The following is an 18,494-nucleotide window of genomic DNA, read 5'->3' on the forward strand; positions in this document are numbered from 1 at the left end:
AGCCTTTACCTCTGATCCAATCAATCACCGCACTTTCTGGAAAATCATCCCTGGTTTCGACAAGAGAACTGGTCAACTTCCAGCTCAGATATTTCCTTTTGCACTTCCTCCATGATGCAGTTTTTGATTGATGACGTCGCACAAGGGAGCCGGATATTATACGCAAACCTGCATACCTAACTATCTATGGCTCTGAGCGGAGTCGACTGGTGGGATTTTGCTGCCTCTGGAAATTTCTCAACCATTATCCCCTTAAACCAAATCAAACTACGGAGTATTTCAGCCATGGGTAAATATCGAACCGGACGGATCTGTTTATGTTGCATATTAATACTCCAGTTTTGGTGCCGACCGGCCGAACCTGGCTATGACGAGCTGAGCTTCTGGGCAGTCGGCCGGAATACCACGTCTGAAGTTTGTTTTAATGATCAGAACTTTGAGTACTGAACGCACCTTGTTTATAAGGCATGATTGGTGGGAAGCCAATAGAGGGAGCTTCTCTCGAGGCTTCTTCTTGCTGTTTTGCATGGAGACTGTATTCCAAGTTTCCGTACTTACACTAATTCGTCGTTGGATCTCAGCAGTGATGTATGCTGCTGGCCTGATGATACCTGGCTTTGTTTTATTTACAAAGCTTGGCTAACTTATCATGCCTTGTTAACATCTTTACTGTTCCTTTGACAGGCCCTGGCAGGGTCTTGGATGGCAAAATTACGTGTGCGACCATGTCTCGCGTTTCCCTCTATCAATGCGCCCGAAACACTTATCTTCATGTTGGCTAGAGGGCTGGGAGTTGGTTGTCAGCTCAGAACCCCAACTTCCTCTTGGAGATTTTGCTGGAGGATTCACTGGTTACCATCACAATTTTGACAGGAATGATATAACCTTTCATGCATTTTAATGGTCGGGCTACGCATGGGACTACATGCACACCACCAGATACCATTCCTAGTTGCTTTGATAGACTGAAAACTAGGACCCATTTGTTGGTTCATGAACCACTGGGGTGTAGGATTGCAGCCTGGATGTTCGATACGTGATTGACTGAGCTACAGTGGCGCAACATGGCACTGGGCAATGAGAAGCAATCAATGGGAGTTGGAAACTCCAATGTGCTGCTGACAATACATTATCAATATGAATATTCCATATACTTCTATGGAGTCCTAGGACTGAGGTGTTGCCGCAGTGGCTTCATCCTGATGCCTTCACCTCAAATTAAAGCTTGACCGCAGTCAAGTCAACTGCTCTCTCCATAAGTTGACTGATCCAAAAATGAATAGCTTAGAGACAGAGGCCTTTGATTGACTTTCGTGTAACTAGTCTTGGCACATCTCGCTGTGCTGTGGTTCAGAGCCTTAACTTTGGTGATCCAATGGGCCAGCGTTCAAGGCGAATAAACGTCTTGTGGCTGGGGGACCAAAGCATGGTTACATGGTGATCAGCGCCGTGATCTGTAAGTTCTTGCTGACTGCGGGGAGTGTTCTTGTTAGATCTCTGTGGACACTGATGTTTATATTGGAATGGTCAAACCCCAGGTTTCACCCAAGACCTACCAATGTAGTTGTGTAATCTGTTGCCAGATTACTTCAGATTAGATTAACCCGTCATCAGCACGTCCGCTTTTTTTTTGAGGTAATATGCCTTGCCGTCAGACGAAGGGCCACCCTTTCCTTACCATTGCCCAGCAACTGACAGGCAATTGCATGGTATATTCTTTTGTTGAACTGCACGCACTATCTGCCAGAGCTTCACCTACACTTCATCTATGACTGATGATCTGATCGTCAATGACGATTTAACCTTTGACCTAGTCCCTCCGCTTGACTGGGTTGGCAATCGAACCAATTGGCAGCCGGCCCTAAACTCCTCGGAGTAAACCTGCCCTTTCGGTGGCCTGCTGCAAACCTTGTGTACAAGTGTAGTTCTTGAGAGCCAAAGGAACCGCGGCAGGGTGTTGATTCGGAATGAACAAATGGAGCCGGGGCACCTCGTCCTCCACACACGAGGAAATGCAACCAAGCACATACATATGTTCTCGAAGGTGAGCCGGGCTCTTGTGACAATCACCAAAGACGTTCCAGGGCTCCATTTGTACTGATCTAGTATTCCTTGCGCTGGGGACAAAAGAGAGCTTTCGGATGGATCCCCAGAACTTGGTCCGAGGTTTAAATGTGGGAAAATTTGTCCTCTTTAACCCAGCTTAATGGAAAAGCCTGCGCGGAATTACCGAAGAATTTGGGTTCCAAGTGTAGTGAAGCAATCATAAGTTTTTTACCAGTTCTTTCACCTGGAGATTCAATACCCCTTTGTTAGATTAGAGATGGATTTAGTAGCGAAGGATGGGAGTCTAGCAATGGCAATCGAAGAATGCATACTCCGGAGTTATTGTTGGATAAGAATATGTCGTGTGAAGGGTCAATATCATCGCTAATTCTATTGTCAGTATTTCAATGTCCTCTGAGTGTCCGCCGATCAGGACGTATAGTAACCTCATCCATTCTGCCTCAATGCCAACAGCCAAAGAAGATAAGATAAGATAAGATGACAAGTGAAAAGAACGGCGTTCACGTGATGATAAGATGCCAAGCAACAGGATTCCTCTCTTGGAAGCTTATTCATGGCATACTGCAAGGAGCTCTAGGTGACGATGACTCGACTTCATCCCGCAGTTCCAACAGTTTTCATGACCTAATTTCACCCAAACGAAATGGGATTTGCAGTTCGATAGCGCGTATGCGCTAACATTGATATATCATTAAAATCTGCCGCAAAACACCGTAAATCCACGAAATGGTGGACCAAAATGGCAATTATTTTTCGGATGATGGCCACGAGGAAGCCTGCTACCATGCGCCTGTACATCAGGTTGGCTCCACCAGGAGCAGGTAATTGCGGCGGCTCCGTTAAGATCTATAATATTACCGGTCTAACCGTTTCCAGGAGCATGAGCATTGTGTCAGATGTAGAAATGGCTCAGGATGAGGCAAGTTCTGTTGCTCGGTCGCTTCGATATGTAGCCATGGAGTGAATAACGAGTGATATAGGTCTATGCTGGCCCAGTCTCTGAAAGTATACCGTCCAGCATCGCCTCCTTCGCTCCTCGTCGATCACGGCGAGACTCAACTGTTAGCTTCGCCTATTTTGAGGAGAGCACGGAAAATCCGGTCTGGATCGACGAGGAGGCCATAGTGGATGAAAGCGAGCCGGAACACTATTTTGAGGAGGGCCAAGATATTGATATCGATGTCTCGAGAAGTCCCGTAAGCTTCCTTGATCGTTCGCGCTCAAGAAGCTCAGCGGAGCATCCCTTACTACGGCGTGAGACTTCCGATCGTGGTGAATATGAAGGGCCACCATCAGGAGGAAATGTTAGCCAGAAGGTTTACATTGTGACTGAAGATTTGACTGCTGTAATTGCAGGTTTCTCTACGAGCATAGCAGGTTTTACCATATATGTCATCATTTGCATTTTAACTTGCGGCCTTGGCTACCTGGTGTTCAGATGGCTTCCTCGATGGCGTATTAAATTGGTCGGATTCCCTGAACCGCTCTATCGATGTCAATGGGTTGCGATAGAGGTAAGGAATTACTTTATGTTCTTATGCGGCCAATCGCTTACGGTTTGCAATTAGAACCAATGGGGCCAATTCACGGTGGAATATGTCACAAACGCGAAGTATGGGCGACAATTGTCGACCGTGTTCGGATCTTCATATAAAGACTTTGAGGCTCCAAATTTTGATGAAGACAACGATCCGATACTGCCATACCTTCGTTTTGTAGATTACCGCTACGTTCGCTTCTGTTATCAACCCCTTGAGGATAAATTCATGCATACGGGGGATTGGAAGGATCCAAATTGGATCAGTGTGAAGACTTTGAGAGAAGGCTTAGACGCCGAAGAGAGAGATCGTCGAGAACAAGTGTTCGGTCAAAATATCATTGATATCCAACAAAAATCAGTTCCCCAGATTATGATTGATGAAGTGAGTCCACCGCTCCAGAACCTCTTCTGATGGAATTCCTAACAGACGTAGGCTTTTCACCCTTTTTATGTGTTCCAGGTGGCGAGCTTGATTCTCTGGTCATTGGATGAGTATTATTATTATGCAGCATGCATTTTTTTCATATCGGTTTCCAGTATTGCGGCCACGACGCTTGAAACAAAGTCGGTATGTAGCAAGTATACCTTTTTGGTTAATAGAAGGGCGCTAATGGTTCTAAGACCATGGAGCGCCTACGGCAAATATCGCATTTTGAATGTGATGTGAGAGTTTTGAGAAGCGGATTTTGTATGTTTTTGGATCAGCCCTGTCTTGAAATTCCGCTTTTTTCGGGTTAAAAGTGCGACTTACATATATTATCTAGGGAGACCAATTGCTTCAAGAGAACTAACTCCTGGGGATGTGTATGAGATCTCAGACCCTTCGCTTACGCAGGTTCCCTGCGACAGCTTGTTATTATCCGGTGACTGTATTGTTAATGAGAGCATGCTTACGGGTAGGTCTCTTATCTGAATTATGAGTTAAATCATCTGACTAGGAACAGGGGAGTCAGTACCGGTCTCAAAGCTACCTGCGACCAACGATGCGCTTGCTTCTCTAAACCTAAATGCGCCATCCATCCAGCCGACAGTTGCTCGGCATTTCCTGTTCTGCGGAACTCGAATAATACGTGCGAGAAGACCCCAAGACCCAGAAACTGACGAAGCGGCTGCGCTGGCCATGGTAGTAAGGACCGGTTTCAATACGACGAAAGGCGCGCTGGTCCGCTCGATGCTGTTTCCCAAACCGTCTGGATTCAAATTTTATAGAGACTCATTCCGCTATATTTCAGTCATGAGTTTTGTCGCGGCGTTGGGCTTTATCGCGTCTTTCATTAATTTCATCCGCCTAGGAGTAAGTCCGCACATTAGCCTAAACGGTACTATATAACTAAGATTTGGGGAAGATTGCGTGGCATACCATTATTGTTCGAGCGTTGGATCTTATTACCATTGTCGTTCCTCCAGCCCTCCCTGCCACACTGACAATTGGGACGAATTTCGCGCTTTCGAGACTAAAGAAGCAGAAAATTTTCTGCATAAGCCCTCAGAGGTGAGCTTTCTAACACGTAATTTCAGACTTAGCTGCTTACCTCGTTTGCCAGAGTCAATGTTGCCGGGAAACTCGATGTCGTTTGCTTCGACAAAACAGGAACCCTTACTGAAGATGGGCTTGACGTTTTAGGAGTTAGACTTGTCAACCAAGATTTTAGGTGCTTATTTCAGCCACGTCGATAGCGATGTTTTGATTCTAACGACCCTGAAACATTTTAGGTTCAGCGAGTTGCTAGTAGACGCCTCCTCCATCTTGCCGTATCCATTATATGAGAGGGACCCAACTATAGATTACAACTTTAACGCGGCTATCCTTTACACGATGGCAACATGCCACTCCCTGAAACTTGTTGATGGCGAACTCATTGGGGATCCTCTTGATGTGAAAATGTTTGAATTTACGGGCTGGTCCTACGAAGAAGGAAATCATAATACTTCGGATGCTGATGAAGAGTCTGAGAGTTTCATTCCCTCTGTCGCATGGGCACCTCCAACTTTAACCCCTGGCGACCCTGAACAAGGAACTGTACGTTATCCTAATCCTATTGATATGATTTGCATTAACCCCTTGCTTAGCGTCTTTCCACGGAATTGGCTGTCATGAGGACTTTCGAATTCGTCTCACAACTCCGCCGGTCCAGTGTGCTGGTGCGGGAGCCTGGTGACCAAGATGTAACTGTGTTTGTGAAAGGAGCACCTGAGTCGCTGAAAGATATATGTGTGCCCAAGACCTGTGAGCGATTCATCCTACTGCCAGCACTGATATGTTCACTTACTCTATTCACTAGTGCCGCCTGATTTCAATGAACTTTTAAACTTCTATACACATCGTGGATATCGAGTTATTGCCTGTGCAATGAAGCATATTGATAATCTTAACCAAAATGGCGTCTTGAAGATCAGTCGATCGCAGGCCGAGTCTGACTTAACATTCGTTGGGTTCATTGTGTTTGAAAACAAATTAAAACCAAGCACTACAGGCGTTATCAATGAATTGCATAATGCTGGAATTCGAAACATTATGTGTACCGGCGACAACATCCTTACTGCAATAAGTGTGGCTCGCGAATCCGGATTTATAGGTGATACTGCTCAGTGCTTTGTTCCCTATTTTGTTGAAGGTACGGATAACTCCTCCCCCCCAACCCAGAACCAAGCTAGAAGCCCTTTTACTAATTATATAAATCTAGGAAATCCTTACAATCCAAGATCTCGCCTGCGCTGGGAAAGCACAGATAACCCGGACTACCTGCTTGACGAACATACACTTGCAGTACGTGTGCTCCGAATTGTTGTTTGGACCTAATGTTTAACAGTCACTAGCCTCTTCCGATCTCTACGGTGCCTGACACGTCAATTCCATACCATAATTATAACAAGTTCAAGTACTCTATCGCGGTCACCGGAGACGTGTTCCGGTGGGTGGTGGACTATGGTTCTGAAGAGGTTTTACAAAAGGTAATTTATCATTACTGAGCTGTCGAATAGACGGGCTGATCTTGTCCAGATGCTTGTTCATGGGCAAGTTTTTGCACGAATGTCTCCAGACGAGAAGCATGAGCTTGTTGAAAAGCTACAGTCGCTCGATTATGTTTGCGGATTTTGCGGAGATGGAGCCAACGATTGCGGTGCTTTAAAAGCGGCTGATGTTGGTATTTCACTATCAGAAGCAGAAGCGTCCGTAGCGGCCCCTTTCACCAGTAGGATATTTGATATATCCTGTGTTCCAAAGCTTATCAGGTATGTTTCTTCCTATGTATTTTGAGCTCCGTACTCAGGCGCTTGTGTAGGGAGGGTAGAGCGGCACTCGTAACGAGTTTTTCCTGCTTCAAGTATATGAGTCTTTATTCTGCCATTCAGTTTACCTCCGTCAGCTTTCTATATGCATCTGCATCCAATTTGGGCGACTTCCAGGTAAGTGGGCCGTATAACGTCCTGCGTGACTAGGCTCACATAACATCTATAGTTCCTTTATATCGACCTCGCTCTTATCCTACCTATTGCAATTTTCAGTAAGCTTCTCCTTCCATTCCCCCCCACCAAACCAAAAAAAAAAAAAAAAAACAAAAAAAAAAAAAAGGCCTTGAAGGCGGTGCTAACGACCTGATCAGTGGGATGGATTGGGCCTTATTCGAAGCTATGTCGAAAACGGCCCACAGCTAATCTCGTATCCCGGAAAGTCTTGACACCCCTTTTGGGTCAAATAGTTATTTGCATATTCATCCAGCATGCCGCTTTCGAAACAGTTCAGGAGCAAGAATGGTATATACAGCCGCAGGAAAGGGCGCATTTCGTAACTACAAGACTGACTTTGGCGTAGGTATAAGCCCCCCAAGCTTAATCCGAACGACACAAGCATAGAAAATTCGCAGAACACTGCGTTGTTCCTTGTTTCCTGTTACCAGTACATATTATCAGGTCTGGTATTGAGTGTTGGGCCACCGTTTCGACAGCCGATGACATCAAATGGTAGGTGTGAACCGCTCAGTTCTTTACTTCTTTATTGCTGACGGCCTCAGTTCCATTCGTCGTCACCATAATTGTGGCTCTTCTTGTATCTTCCTACATGCTTTTCCAACCTGCGGATTGGCTCTTCCGCCTGATGCAGCTCACTTATTTGTCGACACCATTTAAGGGATGGCTAGTGGCGCTTGCCGTCGGAGGATTTGCTGTCGCCTACGTTTCAGAAAGACATCTCTTTCCGGAATTGTCCCGGCTTCTTGGTCATGTATACAGAGTTTGCCGCCCTGGCAAGAGAAAACAACGGCGACGATATAAGGTCCTTCTTGAGCGCGAGTAGCTCGGTGGACTTGATTTTGAACTTGTGACCCTATATAATCTTATCCTGTATTTTGGCTTTTGCTTCCATTTCGATATATTCGATCCACGTGTATCCGACATTGGGTAGAGAAAAGAGCAGTCTTTTATATACCTTTTTATTGTTAAGGGTGAATCCCCTAGCGGGCCTCGATTTAATGGGAATTTTGTGATGACAAATATAACCCACGTCGATATGACGCCGAAGGGTTTAAATCAGGTTTAAAAGCGTCATTCATATCTATACACAAAACTGGTCATCTAGACAAGATACAGGATGATGCGCCCATTAGATCAGGTACTTTGCAAATGGCACATTCTTGCACCAAGCAGAGCGAACTGGCGCTTCAAGGCCTGGAGCGATATGAAACCTCTTTCCGAACTCCGTTTCCACATCGGCAAGATGCAAACTTTATAGCTTTTTCGCAACGTCGGTAGAAGGGGGGGGGGGAAAAAATCCTCTGTCGGTCCAATACGGCATCTCAATGGTCCCAAGGGTGTTTCAAGCCCAACAGGGCCGGTCCATCCTTTTTGGCTCGGTAAAACAACTAAGATCATCATCAGAAACGGCGCTCTTGGTAAGGTGAGAAGGTATCGCAGCACGATTGTTGCACTAGATGGTTGCAATTGCACGTACGAAGAACCACATGCTGGCACCTAGGGCGGTGGCAGCGAATTTGTATAGAGGTCTGCCCGGTGGCACTTGGATTGGGTGTTTGCCGGCCATCGCGCTCAGTGGATCGGATCGGGTCTGCGGAGTAATGCTGGGAGACTTGAAATCTAGTTAGCACAGCATGAGATTAAAGAAATAAAGTTCGTATTCAATGCACCGACCTCAATTGGTGTAGATGGACCTAGAATAACACGCTCTGGCAGCGATGTCACCAGTATGTCAAGGAACAAAAGATGATCCAACCCACCTGCACAGTGATATGAGGTCAATTTGACCTGCCCAGAGCGCCATGAGCGTGGAAGGAAGAACGTTTTACCGAGCTGACTCAGCTGTGATTGGCCGGGCTGGCATGGATGGAGCTTCACTCACTCACAGCTTCGGGGGCCTCAACGCAGCGTTGTGGTCTTTGCAGCTTCAGTCTATTCAAGGGTCATGAATAACAGGAAAAGTGCATGATTCAGAGTTGCATCTTTGACTTAATAACACTCCAGTTCCTAAATCTCCTGTGTTGTCAAGCGAATTTATCCTCCTTCACCGCCGAACAAGAAGTCAGTCTTGAGTTCCGGCGCGTGATTCTCCTATCCATCTTCTCACTGGCAGTGGATCTCCAGTCCTATCTAGCTATTCCCATGGGCATTGTCCCTATGCAGACAAACATTGTCTTACAGATGCAATTAGCTTGCTGCTGTGTCTCAACCTAGACGGGAACCCGGCAGTTCTTCCAGCACCAGCTTACAATCAACTCGCACCTCTCCTAGGAGATTTGAAGCTATATTTCTACTACAATTCCCTGAAGCCTTGGGAGTTCACCGGAATCTCCGATTCCGAAGCTTCAAAAATGCTTCCATCAACGTCATCACCCAACTTGAAAGTGCCGCTAGAACGCGACGAAGAAGGGCGTCCACGATTCAAAGGCTGTTCGTCGATCCGCGAATATGAATTTCTGGGAAAGCTTGGAGAAGGCACATTTGGGTATGTTTACTCTCTACTTCCAGGACTAGTGCTGGTAGCTAACTGTAGCTTCCTCTCTACATAGCGAGGTGTACAAGGCTCGTTCAAAACACTCCGGATCAATTGTTGCGCTGAAGAAAATATTATTACACAATGAAAAGGACGGGGTAGGCCTGATAATGGCTATTCTTTGCAGATTAATGTCTGACGTAAACATGATCAATAGTTCCCCATTACGGCTCTTCGCGAAATCAAGCTGCTCAAAGTCTTATCACACACTAATATAATACGCCTGGAAGAAATGGCTGTGGAGCGAAGCAGAGGTATGTTCCTATGCATCATAGATAGCTCTTATGTCTTACTTTTCCATAGGTGAAGGCCGGAAAAAGCCGTCTATGTACATGGTGACTCCATACATGGAACATGACCTCGCTGGCCTCTTGGAGAATCCGAACGTACATCTTACCGAGCCTCAGATTAAGTGTTACATGTTGCAACTCCTAGAAGGGCTACGATATCTCCATCAAGTATGAAAGGCAGCCTTTGAATCGCACAGTAACGGTATCACTGACAATTCTCTCAGAACAACATCCTTCATCGTGATATGAAAGGTGAGCCAGCGACAAACCATCTCATTCGTAGCAAAAATGCTAACTTCCGGAACCACAAGCGGCCAACCTTCTTATCAGTAACAGAGGTATACTTCAAATTGCAGATTTTGGTCTCGCGAGGCCATACGATGGACATCCCCCAGCTCCTGGCAAAGGAGGCGGGGAAGCTGTGCGAGATTATACTTCGCTCGTTGTAACTCGATGGTACCGGCCGCCCGAGTTATTACTTCAGCTTCGACGTTATACGACGGCGATAGATATGTGGGGAGCTGGGTAAGATTCTTTTTGAATTGCTCCGACGTAATCCCAATTGCTAAGGTCCTCTAGGTGCGTTTTCGGCGAAATGTTTAAGGGCAAACCCATACTTGCTGGAAGCAGTGATTTAAACCAGGCCCAACTCATATTTACTCTCGTTGGTTCTCCAACTGAAGAGACCATGCCCGGCTGGAGTGCTCTCCCCGGATGTGAAGGGGTGAAATCATGGGGCTCCAAGCCAGGAAACCTTTCAACCGTCTTCAGAGAGTGAGTCTAAATTGTGGACACTTTTCCGTCTAGCCTCGTTGACTCTTAAATAGACAAGGACCCGGCGCCATATCACTGCTTTCTGAGCTTCTTAAACTTGATTGGCGTAAGCGAATCAACGCGATTGATGCACTAAAACACCCTTATTTCTTGAATCCACCCCTTCCTGCCCGCCCTGGTGATCTACCTCAATTTGAGGATTCGCATGAGCTTGATAGAAGGAAATTTCGCGGGCAAAAGGCGATGCCGCCCGCGCCCGCCGGTGGCTCTGTCGGCATGGGTGCCAACGGCGAATGGACATCCGGCTCAGGGGTGAGGGTCCCACCAGATCCGAAATTGAATAGCCGGATACCTAGTGCTGCACGCAACGGTCCGAGGGGAGCCTACGACAGTCGTGTTCCAGACTCTGCTCGTGGCCATAAACGACAAGCATCGGACGATCACCCTCCGCGTTCACGCGACCCAAGCATTCACGGAAGACCACCGGGCCAACTCCCCGGAAGGCCGAATGCTGCCACATGGCGTGGCGGCGATCGTCGGGAGCAGCGTGGTCGTGATGAATGGGATCGCCACCGTTCTCGTGATTCCTACGTTCCTAAGTATGACGATGATTCCACTTCTGTTTCCCGAAGAGACAATCTCGATAGTCGACCTCGTGCAGACTCCCGTGGAGATAGGTTTTATAGACCTAGCCGAAGCAGAAGTCCCGAAAGGCCACGCAGCCGTGCTGGCGATGGGGATTCACATAACATTTATAGGCGCTGATCTTTGTTGTTCTCGCCCTTTCTGGAGTAGGCATTGTCTTTCTAGCAGCGTCTTCACACTTTTTAGCTTGGGATTTATTCACTGACATTGGGGGTATTGATGCATTTTCGTGTTGGGGCATCTAAAGCTGGATTCATGGATGATATCATGCATTTGCCTGGCGTTTTCAGGATATCTATATGGGTAATGGGCCATACTTTCTCGAATATGTTAAGCTCTCATAGAACGCACATAGCAGACACACACATTGGGGGTGGTCGATGCTTTCGCACATACGTTGAACAGCGGCGATTTTCAGATTTGGCCTTTTTTTTTTTTTTGTTTTTTTTGGGGGGGGGGGGGGGGGGGGGGTTGTTTCGCAGGAACTTTATAATAATGAAATCTCCTGGTCAACTGAATCGTGCATGTACATTTAAAGCGGTATTTCCATAGAATCCCTTTGCCTATCCTCGTTTCTATCCCACTCATGTTGAAAGAACGCCAGTCGTCGACATGCTGACCTGTTGAAGAATATAAACTTTTTTTTTTTATTGATGTAGCGGAATCATGTCCTCCTGAATTCATAAACATCCAAGTTCCCTCCTAAATATGTCTTAGATTAAAATAAGACCCGAGTCATTATTCGAGCTGTTGATAGTTTTGTCAGCGACGGGCTGGAAACATGAAGGCAGGGAATACGACATACATGACAGGCTTTCGAGTTGTTGGTATAGTTCTTTAATATCTGATGAGTTGACATCACTAATATCAGCCATTAGGTAGGCGACCTAATCAACATTCTCGTTAGTTTGGTTCCTGACTAGGCGGAGACGACTAATGGAACATACATCGCCGCGGCTATCCGTCATTTGTTTGTCGACATTGTGATTTGCGAGGACCTCGTTAACTGGTTTTTTTTGTATTAGCAGGGATAAGCTTCGGCCGATATGTGGGCGACATTACCTTTTCTTAACACACCAGGAACGTTTCGATGGATGAAAATGACCTATAATAGAGCGTTAATATATCTTTTTACCTTTTCGGTTTGCTAAGGCGACACTTACTCGAGCATGGTTGGGCTCCTCTATAGTCAATGAACGCAGTGTAACCTCTGGCATGTTGACAGCACCGAGGGTAGTGCCCTCGTTCACATACCGCACCAAGGCATTTGCAACTTCGATGCCGATGGCGCTCTGAGCCTCCTCAGTGCTTCCACCGATATGCGGTGTAAGGATAAGGTTCTTCAACGATCTCAAATCTTCGGCCCAGGTATTTAGGTCCTTATTGAAATAGTCGCCATTACCGGCCGGTTCACTAGGGTACACATCAAGAGCTGCACCGGCAACCTTCCCGGAACGCATAGCCTGAACAAGGGCAGGAATATCCACGACGCTGCCGCGACTGGCATTGATGAGATAGCTTCCATCCTTCATTTTCTCGAGTTGAGCACCGCTGATCATATTCTTGGTTTCTGGGAGCTCGGGGACGTGTAAAGTGACAAAATCCGCAGATGCGAGAAGTTCGTCTAGCGTAGCAACTTGACGAGCAGTCCCCATGGCCATCAGGTTGAGCACATCATAGTAAATGACCGACATGCCCATAGCTTCGGCGAGAACTGAGAGCTGAGAGCCAATGTGACCGTATCCGACGATACCTTGGACCACATCAATAACAGGGCAGGGCATCAAAGGAGATGCAGGCAGACTTACCAAGTGTCTTCCCTCGAACCTCCCAGCATTTATTGCTCACTTTCTGCCACATCCCGCTATGCATTTCTGCTGAACGGTCGCATAGCTGTCTAGCGAGAGCAATGATCTCTCCGATCACCAACTCGGCAACGCTACGCGAGTTGCTAAAGGGAGAGTTGAACACGGCAATACCATGGTCAGCGGCGAATTGGAGATCGACTTGATTCGTGCCAATGCAGAAACATCCGATGACTATTAGATTCTTAGCTTCACTAAGAACTTTAGCAGTGAGCTTCGTTTTGGATCGTATGCCGATGACGTGCACATCTCTGTAGATTGGTGGGAGTGTTAGCTCATGTCCGCCCAGAAAAAGAGAAAAGAAATCTTCTCTATAGCGGACCAAGAACAAGAAAATGAGAGCAATCAGCAGGAGTAGATGCTAAACAACAATCACACACCTGATCTTTTCGATTAATTGATCCTCCGGCAGGGAAGATTTATAAAACTCCACCTGATACCCCTGTTCCTTCAGGATATCCCTGCCTGTCTTGTTCACATTCTCCAGCAACAAGATCTTTATATCCTCCGTAGCAAACGGCTTCAATTGTTTCAATGGAAACGGTGCGGGAACCCGGCTGGCAAATGGTGTGCCGCTCGTACCATAGCTGGACGGCGGAGACTGGGCAGAAAAGCTCAGGCTGCGAGAGACCTGGTGGGAAAGCTCGTTGGGGTTGAATATGTCCCTCGCGCCGGTCGCCATGCTGCCGCTTTCACGACGATAAGAGTACATTCGGGAGAGAAAAAGAAGAAGAGGATCCGCAATAGCGGGTTATGGGGTATAAATGTATTTAACTGGGTCCGCTGTTTTGGTGTGCAGCTTTTTGTTTTTCCACCTTTTTTTTTTTTTTTTCTTTTTTCCATTTTTGCTTTTCTGCGGGAGAGCAATAAGCGTTTTTGACTGGTGACTGTCCCGTAGCTTTCGGGGACTAAGGGAATTGCATCATTCTTGCAGCTTGCACACACGCACCAGGCGGGTTTCACTCCCTGAGTTTTCGACACTATGACTCAGTCGCAGGAAACCGGGACGATGGGCATTTATTTATGGATGTTTACGGAGTACGGTGATCTTCAACGGATCTATTCTTATGTATGTACTGTCTATGTCGGTCTCCTAGCAATCGAAGACGACCAGTTCAAGACACAGGGGAAATTTGGGGGTACTATCGACTTTACTCTATTTTGAGATTTTCCATAGTTTTTGTCACGTCGCTCTTATCAGCTTTTGCCTTGGGCTTGGCTTTAGTCTTTTGAGAGGTGGTATCTTTAGGAAGTTCCTTCGTGTATGGCAGGAATTCAGGTTGGCCAGGGATATATTTCCTGAGGACCTCAGGGACGATGATGCCCTGCGGAGATAGGCGGGTTAGTTAAAAATGGCAAAAGGCTGGCAAGGTTTGCTTACATCTTCTTGTTGGTAGTTCTCCAGGATGCAGCAAAGAGCTCTCTCCGTGGCGCACAGTGTGGCATTGAGGGCATGAACGTAAGCCTTCTTAGTATCCGTAGTCTTCTTGGGACCAAAGCGGATATCCAATTCTCTAGATTGGTAGTCGGTGCAGTTCGAGCAAGAAACTAATTCCTTGTATTCACCCTGGAATGGGAACCAAGCTTCCAAGTCCCACTTTTTGGAGGCCGCATTGTTCAGGGCCCCTGAAACAATTGAGACGATCTGGTACGGAAGACCAAGAGACTGGTAAAACTCCTCTGAAGTGGTAATCATGTCGTCGAATGTTTTCCAGGATTCTTCGGGCTTTGTCAAGATAAACTGCTCTATCTGTATTGCAGTTTCGAAGTTAGATGCACGGGCCTAGAAATATGGACCCGATTAACTTGCCTTTTCGAATTGATGCACACGGAAAATGCCCCAAGCATCCTTTCCATGGGACCCAGCCTCTTTCCTGAAACATGTGCTGTATCCGGCGTATCTACATATCGATTAGGTCAACTGGGCACGGGACATCGATGCTCTCGACAGGCGAGAAACCATGAAGTTGAAAGAGGGGGGTTATACTTAATAGGAAGTTCCTTATCCTGTAGCCACTCTCCATCGTGTAATGCGGACAAGGGCTGTTCCGAAGTCGCGATCAAGTACTTGTCCGTGCTCTTATCCTCACTTTCCGTAACTTTATACAATTCCTCGTCAAATTGCTCCAGCTGCGCCGTTTTGGCCATGTAATCCCGAAGCATGAAGAATGGCGGCTGATTTGGCTTGTATCCCTTGTTGAACAGAAATTCAAGACCGTAGTTGACGAGGGCGAGGTTTAAGAAAAGACCATAACCCGTTAGGCAGAATCCACGATGACCAACAATCTTGACCCCTCTCTCCGGATCGTAGCCGTCTAGTCGTGTGAGGACTTCATGATGTGACAAGCAGTCTCTCTTTTCGACCTTGGCGCCTTCTGGCGCCCATGTCTTGATGATCGCATTATCATCCTATGGCAAATCGAATCCTAGAGTCAGATTGAATCAAAGAATGACGGATTGGGGGAGGGGAGCCGCATATATTAGGTACCTCATTGTTGCTAATAGGAACCGAATCGTGAACATAGTTGCCAATCGTCTTCAACTTGCGATCTCTCAGCTTTTCCTTCTCAACCGCCAAATCTTCCTGAGCCTTCTTGTCCTGCTCCAACTTCGCTTTTTGCGCCAAAAGCTCAGAAGCGTCTTCCTTATTCTGAACCGGGCAACAATCACCCCCGCCGTCAGCCTCTCGCGACTCCCACGCACCCGCAAGTCACCGCGGTATATTAGGCCTGGAAAATCAACGAACCTTCTTCTTCATGCCAATCTCTTTCTGGAGCGCATTGATCTTCGAGCCGATTTGCGAAGCTTCATAGCGTGCTAAAAGCCACACAAGAACAAGAAAAGTTAAGTCACGTTCAAAAAAAAAAAGGATTGTATTGGAGACGATATCTCGAGAAAGAACATACTTCGACGGGCGTCTTCATATAAACTAATCACCTCATCGACAAGCTCCTCCGACGCAAATCTCCGGCGCTGACTCTCCTTGACCTTCTTGGGATCACCGCCGCGGTCGGCGATCAGGTCTGCAATATCAAGCATGGTAACAAGGAACGGAAAAAATTGGTCTCAGGTAAAATAAATGGATAGTCTCGCCCAGTGAAGCAAAAACAGAGCAGTGATATTCTACCAACAGGATCTCTCGTGCACAGAGGCCCTTCGCAGTAGTGATGAGTTTCAATTTCTCCAAGCCGAGCATGTTTGTCTTCTGTGCAAACTTGAGGGGTCGCTGGGCGCACAAAGTGCGTTGCAATTGCTTATCAGTGCGTGTAACATTAACAAGTCTCAGTGTTGCTGCACACGGTGTGATCCCTGCACGTTCCTGCGCCCTGTTTTGTTCCACATGCATGTTGATAGTGATGCAGGTTCAGATATCAAAGGAGTACCTGGGAAGAACAGGAGCACTATTAGATATTATGCTTGTATGTATGTGTGCACATTTGCTGGTTCGTTGCAGGTCATTAAGACTCCCCCCAGATCACAGAATAGAGAGCATCCGTATCCCCACCACTGATGAATAGGAAAGCCTAAACCCTAGGGAGGAAAAAAAAACAAAAATAAGACGATGATGAAAGCAGAGACAATGACATAGAAGATACACAAAGGCAAAAAAAGAAACCCATGCCACACAAACCTGTACCGCTCTAACGCTTGTCTATCATGTTGCCCAAGTGCCAGGAAGGTAGAAGCATGCACTCATTAAAAGAACCAGAGAAAGCCACCCGGAAAGAAACACAATAAAAAAAAGTGAGATAATAGTAGAGCATGTAGAAAAGAAGTCAAGCCGCAAGACGGCAGCCAAAAGGGAGGCATCCTGTGGCTACAGGCACAATTGTCGACGCCTGCGCTGCCGCGATTGTCATGTATGTAATGTCTGCTTGGTGCGCACAAGTATGCACAGTTACGCATGCTTGTGCAGGGTCAAAACGACCTTCCTCCCCTAGAGTGACACCTTCCCATGTCGCCTGCCGAGCACGGAGTCGTCCTTTGTCGAAGCTGTTCTACATGAGAACACACTTGCTTCCGCCAGTTGGCTGATTGGGGTTCTGGGACTTCTCAATCTCAGCAATGATCAATTCGAACGCATTTGCAACATTCAGGTCGTTTCTTGCGCTCGCTTCGGTCCAGGCACAATTGAACTCCTCGGCAGTCTTTTTCCCTTCCTCGATGCTAATCTGGCGCCACTCAGGCTGCAAGTCACATTTGTTTCCGACCAAGACTAGGGGAACCCAGTCAGCGCCCTAGATATCAAGCATCCAAGTCAGTTGGTTTCATTCGCTCTTGAGGATGGTCCGGTCTACAAGCTAAAGAATACAGGCCAATGGGCAAAGGTATGTCTCATCAGGTATGTCTCACCAGGTGATTGAGGATCTTGTCACGGATGACCCTGACCATCTCGAAAGACTGTCTAGAAGCAACCGAATAGACGATCATGTATCCATGGATTCCAATGAAGTGTTTCGAGTTCAAGAGACTATATTCGTCCTGCCCGGCCGTGTCGACAATTTCGGTAGAGTAATCTTGTCCTTTATAGGTGATGACACGGCTAAAGGTATTCTCGATGGTGGGGTAATAGTTCTCGACGAAGGTTCCCTCAACGAAGCGAACGGTGAGAGACGATTTACCTTTGGGGAGCTCATTAGCATTTCGACAAACAACATTAAGGACAGGTTCCATTAAGAAGCCAGAGAATAAATGTGTTCAGGATGTAAGAGGACAGAACATACCGACAGCACGACTTCCTACAATGGCAACCTTTCTCTGTCGAATTGGAGCCATGTTTGTGGGAGACAAAAAGCGATACGACAGAACGGGGAGCGGAAGAGCTGCGATGAGTTCTCTAAAGGGAAAAAGAGAGAGATGTAGGATGGAACGTCGATTGGAGTGAAAGGGGAGGAGGAAGAGGGGAGAAGTGAGGGTTCGTCGAGCGTTGTTTATGGCGGGAATTACTTTCACGAGGAAAGCTCGAGGTGAATCGTTCGAGGACGACGGATGGTTCCCTTCAGGTCACAGTGCCGACGCCGTGTACAGTATCAAAACACGCTAGCGAAAGCAAACGGATTACACTCCCAATACCGAGGATTGGAGCACGGAGGGAGAATTGAAGGAAAAGAAAGGGCGCAAAGTGAGGGAGCGGTGAACTCGAGGATTTCCACAAACAACAATTGGAGATAATATGAACGGCAACAGGCTTGATCCCCGAAAACAATAAGGTTTAGAATACGCCCAGAGGGATTACCTGCTATTTGCTCGAGGGCTGATCAACCGCCGGCAGATACGAGTTCGCCCAGCTGGGTGAGAAATTGACAAGT

The 18,494-nt window shown here is 46.9% G+C and overlaps 6 protein-coding genes across 6 annotated transcripts; 2 read left to right on the plus strand and 4 right to left on the minus strand.

Annotated features, from left to right (window-relative positions):
- Nucleotides 1-2,793: 2,793 nt before the first annotated feature.
- Nucleotides 2,794-7,992, plus strand: D8B26_006392 (uncharacterized protein; the record flags this gene model as incomplete). Its single annotated transcript, XM_066125168.1, has 21 exons — nt 2,794-2,888; nt 2,944-2,986; nt 3,048-3,581; nt 3,636-3,989; nt 4,041-4,175; nt 4,229-4,295; nt 4,372-4,503; nt 4,552-4,901; nt 4,954-5,099; nt 5,152-5,259; nt 5,321-5,627; nt 5,678-5,834; nt 5,890-6,222; nt 6,292-6,374; nt 6,425-6,559; nt 6,609-6,841; nt 6,892-7,015; nt 7,068-7,113; nt 7,213-7,363; nt 7,422-7,570; nt 7,621-7,992. The coding sequence occupies 21 exons, from the start codon at nt 2,794-2,796 to the stop codon at nt 7,899-7,901; spliced, it is 3,963 nt and encodes a 1,320-aa protein (XP_065981249.1). The 3' UTR covers nt 7,902-7,992.
- Nucleotides 7,993-8,107: 115 nt separating this feature from the next.
- D8B26_006393 (uncharacterized protein) lies at nt 8,108-8,843 on the minus strand. The gene is made up of 3 exons (XM_066125169.1): nt 8,753-8,843; nt 8,556-8,690; nt 8,108-8,466 (listed from the first exon to the last, which is right to left on the minus strand). The coding sequence occupies exons 2-3, from the start codon at nt 8,643-8,645 to the stop codon at nt 8,401-8,403; spliced, it is 156 nt and encodes a 51-aa protein (XP_065981250.1). The 5' UTR covers nt 8,646-8,690; nt 8,753-8,843; the 3' UTR covers nt 8,108-8,400.
- A 549-nt stretch (nt 8,844-9,392) lies between these two features.
- On the plus strand, nt 9,393-11,763 carry BUR1 (serine/threonine protein kinase, CMGC, CDC2/CDK subfamily). Its single transcript, XM_066125170.1, has 8 exons — nt 9,393-9,563; nt 9,628-9,709; nt 9,769-9,865; nt 9,915-10,069; nt 10,126-10,153; nt 10,213-10,426; nt 10,481-10,675; nt 10,729-11,763. Exons 1-8 carry the CDS (start codon nt 9,430-9,432, stop codon nt 11,438-11,440), a joined length of 1,617 nt encoding a protein of 538 aa, XP_065981251.1. The 5' UTR covers nt 9,393-9,429; the 3' UTR covers nt 11,441-11,763.
- A 12-nt stretch (nt 11,764-11,775) lies between these two features.
- On the minus strand, nt 11,776-14,044 carry SER33 (D-3-phosphoglycerate dehydrogenase 2). Its single transcript, XM_003069627.2, has 7 exons — nt 13,566-14,044; nt 13,129-13,436; nt 12,484-13,073; nt 12,383-12,425; nt 12,268-12,326; nt 12,126-12,207; nt 11,776-12,067 (listed from the first exon to the last, which is right to left on the minus strand). The coding sequence occupies exons 1-7, from the start codon at nt 13,895-13,897 to the stop codon at nt 12,039-12,041; spliced, it is 1,443 nt and encodes a 480-aa protein (XP_003069673.1). The 5' UTR covers nt 13,898-14,044; the 3' UTR covers nt 11,776-12,038.
- Nucleotides 14,045-14,255: 211 nt separating this feature from the next.
- Nucleotides 14,256-16,341, minus strand: SES1 (Cytosolic seryl-tRNA synthetase). Its single transcript, XM_066125171.1, has 7 exons — nt 16,092-16,341; nt 15,932-16,002; nt 15,674-15,835; nt 15,173-15,594; nt 14,996-15,086; nt 14,567-14,935; nt 14,256-14,510 (listed from the first exon to the last, which is right to left on the minus strand). The coding sequence occupies exons 1-7, from the start codon at nt 16,222-16,224 to the stop codon at nt 14,337-14,339; spliced, it is 1,422 nt and encodes a 473-aa protein (XP_065981252.1). The 5' UTR covers nt 16,225-16,341; the 3' UTR covers nt 14,256-14,336.
- Nucleotides 16,342-17,183: 842 nt separating this feature from the next.
- RHB1 (GTP-binding protein) lies at nt 17,184-17,961 on the minus strand (the record flags this gene model as incomplete). Its single annotated transcript, XM_003069625.2, has 3 exons — nt 17,184-17,423; nt 17,539-17,807; nt 17,910-17,961. 3 exons carry the CDS (start codon nt 17,959-17,961, stop codon nt 17,184-17,186), a joined length of 561 nt encoding a protein of 186 aa, XP_003069671.1.
- Between the last annotated feature and the right edge of the window lie 533 nt (nt 17,962-18,494).

The sequence above is a fragment of the Coccidioides posadasii genome, chromosome 3 (genome assembly GCF_018416015.2).
Source record: "Coccidioides posadasii str. Silveira chromosome 3, complete sequence".
In the NCBI taxonomy this organism is placed as follows: domain Eukaryota; kingdom Fungi; phylum Ascomycota; class Eurotiomycetes; order Onygenales; family Onygenaceae; genus Coccidioides; species Coccidioides posadasii.

Bases quoted from the DNA above. Each gene is read 5' to 3' on its own strand.
- D8B26_006393 (XM_066125169.1), bottom strand. From the start codon at position 8,645: ATGGCCGGCAAACACCCAATCCAAGTGCCACCGGGCAGACCTCTATAC. The intron at 8,467-8,555 runs GTACGTGCAATT...TGATGATCTTAG, and splicing joins GTGCCAGCATGTGGTTCTTC to TTGTTTTACCGAGCCAAAAA.
- BUR1 (XM_066125170.1), top strand. From the start codon at position 9,430: ATGCTTCCATCAACGTCATCACCCAACTTGAAAGTGCCGCTAGAACGC. The intron at 9,866-9,914 runs GTATGTTCCTAT...ACTTTTCCATAG, and splicing joins GGCTGTGGAGCGAAGCAGAG to GTGAAGGCCGGAAAAAGCCG. The intron at 10,676-10,728 runs GTGAGTCTAAAT...ACTCTTAAATAG, and splicing joins CTTTCAACCGTCTTCAGAGA to ACAAGGACCCGGCGCCATAT.
- SER33 (XM_003069627.2), bottom strand. From the start codon at position 13,897: ATGTACTCTTATCGTCGTGAAAGCGGCAGCATGGCGACCGGCGCGAGG. The intron at 12,208-12,267 runs GTATGTTCCATT...AATGTTGATTAG, and splicing joins TGACGGATAGCCGCGGCGAT to GTCGCCTACCTAATGGCTGA. The intron at 12,068-12,125 runs GTATGTCGTATT...AACTATCAACAG, and splicing joins ACAACTCGAAAGCCTGTCAT to CTCGAATAATGACTCGGGTC.
- SES1 (XM_066125171.1), bottom strand. From the start codon at position 16,224: ATGCTTGATATTGCAGACCTGATCGCCGACCGCGGCGGTGATCCCAAG. The intron at 15,087-15,172 runs GTATAACCCCCC...ATCGATATGTAG, and splicing joins GATAAGGAACTTCCTATTAA to ATACGCCGGATACAGCACAT. The intron at 14,936-14,995 runs GCAAGTTAATCG...ACTGCAATACAG, and splicing joins GTGTGCATCAATTCGAAAAG to ATAGAGCAGTTTATCTTGAC.